Source organism: Tachyglossus aculeatus, chromosome 4 (genome assembly GCF_015852505.1).
Source record: "Tachyglossus aculeatus isolate mTacAcu1 chromosome 4, mTacAcu1.pri, whole genome shotgun sequence".
NCBI lineage: Eukaryota > Metazoa > Chordata > Mammalia > Monotremata > Tachyglossidae > Tachyglossus > Tachyglossus aculeatus.
The window spans coordinates 70,440,095-70,446,094 of record NC_052069.1 but is presented as its reverse complement, the minus strand read 5'-3'; the positions used below and the strand labels follow the sequence as shown (position 1 = coordinate 70,446,094).

General features: G+C 42.3%; 1 protein-coding gene across 5 annotated transcripts in view; it reads right to left on the bottom strand.

The window, feature by feature from the left end:
- Positions 1-237: 237 nt before the first annotated feature.
- The window catches only part of TRPS1 (transcriptional repressor GATA binding 1), a 312,669-nt gene continuing 306,906 nt past the window's right edge, over positions 238-6,000 (bottom strand). For all 5 annotated transcript variants that reach the window (XM_038745286.1, XM_038745287.1, XM_038745288.1 and 2 more), the window contains one exon: positions 238-5,052. In XM_038745286.1, coding sequence (XP_038601214.1) covers positions 3,991-5,052 — 1,062 coding nt within the window. In that variant the 3' untranslated portion in view covers positions 238-3,990. The remainder of the gene's footprint in view (positions 5,053-6,000) is intronic.

The window sequence follows — 6,000 nt, the reverse complement described above, 5'->3', positions numbered from 1 at the left end:
GGCTGGGCCATATATTAGGAGCCACAACAACATTCTTCTCAGGCAGCAGTTTCTCACTGTCTCCAATGCCGGCAGTCATAACATCTCCGTGAAAGAACTAATATTCGCTGACCTAGGAGGTAGAAGTTCAGAGGCCTTCAGACAGGTCATCGGCTGCTTATTTTACAGCAGTATTGAGCACTAACTAAAAGTTACTTTCTTCAGGCATTTAAAGTATAGACACGTTTAATGTTTTTTGGAGTTGCAAATGCATCGGATCGTAACAGATTATGTGCACAAGTGCCATCATTAACATAATGTGCTACCACAGGCTTCAACGAAAAAGAGCTGTTATTAGAGTTTTTTTTTTTCCTTTTCATTAATATTACCATAGAAAAGACTCCCCATGCTTGTTTTCTAAAAACTACCTTTACTAAAAGAGAACAGTTCAGAACAAAATATCACTATTTTACGAGAATAATTTTTAGAACATCTCAATATGTCATGTAGAGAAGACTGGGCCCAGTGGCTTTTTTTTCTTTTTCCTTCCTTTTTTACTACATAGTCATGATGCTAATGTTTGGAGAACCATCTTGCTCTCTTACACTGACAAGCGCCTGTCTCTCAAACCTCCATCTCTAAAGGAGTGATGACTGGATGAGCCATATCCATGCCTAACAACATTTGAAGCGTGTGTGGGGGGGTGTGCTGAGAAAAGCAGAAGGAGCGACATGTTCATGCATTGAAAGAAATGAGAATGAGCTGGACACAGGGTGGGAAACCCTGAGGGACAGCAGAGAGGGAACAGGATTTTGTCCGAACCTTGGCCAAAAGTGTCATTCAGATTATGTGCGACTTTTCATTTTCAGCATTCCCTTGGGCATCCAGCGTTCTGGCGCTGGAAGAGCTCCTGCCAAGGCCTTAGTCTCTGGGAATACCTAGGAATTCCTGGAGAAGTGGGAACGGAATGACCTCTAGGCAGCGTCCCCAGGAGGAATTAAAAGCTGCTCCTAAAACTTAAAGGACTTCTGGCTATCTTCTTGACATTTGAGGGGCGAAACGAAGGCACCATCTAGACTGAGATGTGTCTGGAAATAGAATGACCGTTAACCCAACAACTGTAGCTATTAAAAAGGTTGTTCTGGGACGTGTGAATCCACAAACTCCCTCCAAAATAATGACAACAGAGGAGGGAGTTGCCACAAGATGAGTTTCCTGCTCTCGGAGACCACTGGGCAGAATGGGCCCTGAAAACAAACTCAATCAAGAAAAGGAGCGTAGGGTGTTCCACACCAATGTACCTGCTGTAGGGGAAGATGGGTGGGAGGGATGCATGCTTCTCGGCCAGTGTTCAACTGCCTCTTAGTACCTGCACATTGGAGAAACAGTCTGAGGAAAAGTACATCTTCGCGCAGTCAGTACCGGCAAGATTAGTAAAATCTTGGTGCTCAGTTAGGAGAATCCGCCCATGCACACTGTTGTTGGCGAGCTACTTACATCCTGCTTACCTCTTATTTTTTTCTACTACAAGGGGGTCGCTGTCATGTGACTAAGTTCCCCTCTTTTCAGATTTGTATTTCCCAACCCTCAGCCTTACTGGTCCATTAACAAGTATGTGCATCAAAATTTCATAAATAAGAAAATGGCATCACGACATCAGAACCCAGAAGCCACTCACACCCCATCTTCCCTTCAGCTGGGAGAACTGGAGAGCTATGCGGGATGTAAGTGAGATTGGAAAAGACCCTTAACAATGAAACTCAAGGGAAGGACTTAGTCCTGATTTTTTTTTTAACATTAAAAAATAAAATGCACGAATGGAAAAGACAACATAATATCACAACGACAGTTTAACTTCATTCATTGCAACATTCATGAACCAGTTGAACTACACCTGCCATCCAACTTTAAGAAACTAAGACCCTGCACTGCAAAAAGAAACAAACCCAAAACACAAAAAGCAACTGCATAATATTGTAAAAATGGAGTGCAATGCTACTACAGAATGCAATAAAAACACAGTGCTGCCAAGTCAACAGCACTTATCAATATCATTTCTGAAATGTTTCCTCTGAAACATAGACAAAGCAATAAAAAGAGCATATATGTTTATCATTTTAAGCATAACAATGTGAGTTAAGAGCTTAAGAATACAAAAGTACTTGGAATGAATAGTGCTACCCTTTTTTTCCTAAGTAGGCATAAAAATATTTTCATTTCCTTCCTGTTTTCCATACCATTATATCAACAAATTTCATTCATTTCATGTTACCGTTTACAACTTTAATGCACACACAAAAAAAAGATATCTACTGCAATAGAAATAGTTGCTTCATTACCTTGTTTGCTACATTTGCAAATGTAAACAGCGAGGCAGAGCCAGAACTGACTCTAATGCATGATGGAATATCTTTGTTGCATACGTACACTGTAGAAAATAATTATTCAATATGTCAGGCACCATTATTTGAAATGTAATACATTAATATTTACTAGAAAAATAAGTTTTCTTTTCCTATTTGTTCTCCCAACTTCTTTAATGAAATAAGTTAATCTGACAGTGCATCCAGTAGCTTGTAATATCTTCTACATCTCCGTGGCAAAAAAATAAACTACTGGTCAGGACAATATAATGCAAATGATTAAAGTCAGTCCTTGAACATCCTTGTAGCAAGCATTGAGGCTCGTCTAACAGCACCTTTAACCAATTATTTAATGTTCAGTTATTTAGCCCTATTTCCCTGAGCAGTTATGCTGAGAAGCTTTTCCCGTCACGGATTGTTTTACAAAGCCTTAAGTATTAAAAGAACTAGGAAGATAGTCTTCTAAGAATTCTATTTAATGCTAAATTGCCTAAACTGGTAGAAGTCTAACGAAGGGAGCGGCTGGCAAGTGTACCAACCGTCTGGCGGCAGAAAAGTAACCTTAGACTCTCTCGGACCACAAAGCTTAGAAAGTCTATTTAACCCCCGCACAGATATAGGAAGGCAGTAGGCGACTTTATGGAGATAATGTTCCAGAGAAATTAAGCCCATGGTTTGGCTGTCCATTTGATCCAAGGGGGTTCCTTCAGTCGCAATGTGCCAGGTACGGTTAGTGACAAAGTGTGATGGCTTAGAACAACAACAACAACTAACAAAAAAACTGGTTCATCACTCAAAAGAAGAACTATCTGGATGAAGAAACTACATATAAAGCATTCGGGACCCTGCTTTAAACAGTGGCCACATACGGATAAAAGAAACTCAAACTGCGAACTAAGATAGCTACTGAGAATTTGAATATTTAAAGGGCGTAAGTATCAAAGGGGCAGGGGGCACGGGTATATGTGGTGGGGGTAGGACCAGGACAGGGTGGGAGCCTCAGAGATATTCCCATCGTGCCTTTTGCTCATATATCCATCCTGCCCTCCCAGGTTCCACGGCCACAGGGGAGACGGGGGGGTTTTTGGAAGGCCCGCAATTATCCTCGGGCGCTCCTAGGGCCGGCCAGGAGACCGTCTCTCTCCCCCTCTGGTTTCTGGCTCGCTGCTTCTCCCGCCCAATATACGTTATCCCTAGAATTAAGCCTTCTTTAGGAAAATATTGGGCAATCACACCTCACCGCCTATGGAGCGTACGCAGTGCATAACAAACCCTGCTGCAACCTGGATGTGTCTGTTTCTCTCTGAACAACCGGAGTGATTGTTGTCTGGGGATGTTTCTCAGGGGTGTTTTTTCTGGATCGCTTTTATTTACTGTGGCTTTGATTTACTAGGTTTCCAATGATTATCATTCCCCTTTCTTCCCTGCTGACTTCCACCCGCTTCGCTTTTGACTCTTGCTGACCCACTCCTCGGAAAAAAAAGCAAAAAAAAAAAAAAAAAAAAAGGAAAATACAATAAAATAGGGATTTTATATTGGATAAGGCAGGCTCTATGCATGACTTTATAGGTCTTCAAAAGACATTACAAGCTATTGAATTCCCATCGAGAAAACCCATTTCTATTTAATTGTGCTAAGTGCTAAGGTTTTAATCTTTAGTTTTTCCGTTCTTTTCAGGTTGTGCATTGTTCCTATGTAGGCCCCTCTGGATGTGAGTTGTGAAGTCATACTTGTCCGTGCAAAGATGCTGGCATATGCTGCACTGGAAAGGTCCACTGTCACCATGGCAACTCATATGCAAAGCATACATCACTTCATCCAGAAAGACAATGCCACAGTGCACACATTTTGTCGAAAGTTCGTCTTGAGTACTTCTATCGACTTTTTCTGTTTTTACTACATTCAAGGGACCTTCATTTTTTACACTCGATGGCGCTTTCGTTTTCTCCTTAGCAGCGCCATTGGCGGTTGGTCCAGGTCTGGAATGCTTGATTGCCAAATCTAGAGGAATGTCATTGTCTGATCCAACAGCTGGGAAATGAGGAGGCAGATTAAAGGTGGGATAAGGCACATAGTTTTGGCAAGGATTCGGTAGGCCAGGCACATGACTCAAATAGTGCGGGTTCCCAGGAACGGACAGCTTATACTTACTCCAGAACCGCAGCCAATCCGCTTCACTCTGGAAGTCATTATGTACAAACGGGAGTCCAAAGAGCGGGTACTGGTACTTCTCGATTGGACTTCCTGGTGGCGAATAATTTGGGTGTTTCGCAGGTCTCATGTATTTCTCTATCGGACTGCCTCTCTCGGAGCTTCCTTTCCCTTCCGACACTGATGAACTATTTCCTGGGTCTCCAGTACTTTCCTGAGGGCTTTTTATCTGAATGTGCAAAGGGTGCATCCTTTTGTGAATATCCAGAGTTTGGCTGACCAGTATCGGCTGCTGAGCTGAATGGCTTTTAGTCAACGCGCCCTGCGTCTCGTATTTACTCAGACCGGGGAGCTGGATTTCTCTCTGTTGACCTTCCGGTATGTGATCATCTGACCTCCTTTCTAATGGGCTTCCATTGAGCTGCTCCTCAGAGCTACCCCGCTGCTGTTTGGTTAACTGCTCAGTCTGGAGTGCCTCTGGGTTAAGGCGCTTTCTCGTTCGTCTCCTAATGATCTGCTCACCATTGTTCTGCTTAATAATGTTTAAAGGCCTGGGAGTCTGCAGGGAACACAGAAATAAACAAAGAGCATGAAAAAAAGCCGTAGTCACCATTCCTATGCCACCCTTGAACTAAGAGGAACAGTCACCATCGGGAAAGACGTTCACAGACGGTCTTTGACTAACTGCCAGGTGGGTTCCTTCTGAATTAAAGTCAGGCCCACCTCCACTACAAGGGCTGAAGGCTCAGTAAATACGACTGAATGAAAGAGAGCAATTCTACATCTTCAGTTTATTATAAAGGTCACTTATAAACCCAAGAGACTTTTAGAGGCTGCATCATTTCATGGGTCTCCAACAATGCCCAAAGTTGAACAAATCTGATTGGGTGGCAGCGTTCTCAACTTTCAAGTTCTTGCTTTCAATGACAATCTTTGAAATGGATGGTGATCCACTTGAGAAAACATTTTTAGGAGGTATGTTTAACAAGCTTTAAAATGAGAATGTGAAAATCGATAGAAAAATGACTAGTAACTAGGATTTAAAAAAAGGTCCTTGTATTTAGACAGGAGCTCGAGGCACCTTTACACATCGAAAAAGGAAAAATGATTATAAGGTCTCTCACTTCTGTGCCTCAGTTTTCCTCTTTAAGTTGGTTTAGTCATTTCCCAACCCATTTTCCTGAGTGAAAATTCAAAATGTCCAGCTTCCATTTTCTAAACTTAGATCGTAAATGAAGTATATATAAATCAGTACTACAAACATTAAGATGCACCACTTGGTCTAGAGCGAGCTTGGCGGTCAAAAGACCTCGGTTCGCACCCCAGCGCACACATGGCAGATGTGTGACCTTGAGCAGGTCACTTGACTTCTAAATGACCCAATCATTTCATCATTTACCAACGGTACCCCGTCCGTAAAATGGGGATTCAATACAAGGTCTCTCTCCTAGTTAGATTGTGAGCAATCTTGGACCTTCCCCAGAGCAAAGAACATTCCTCTATATAT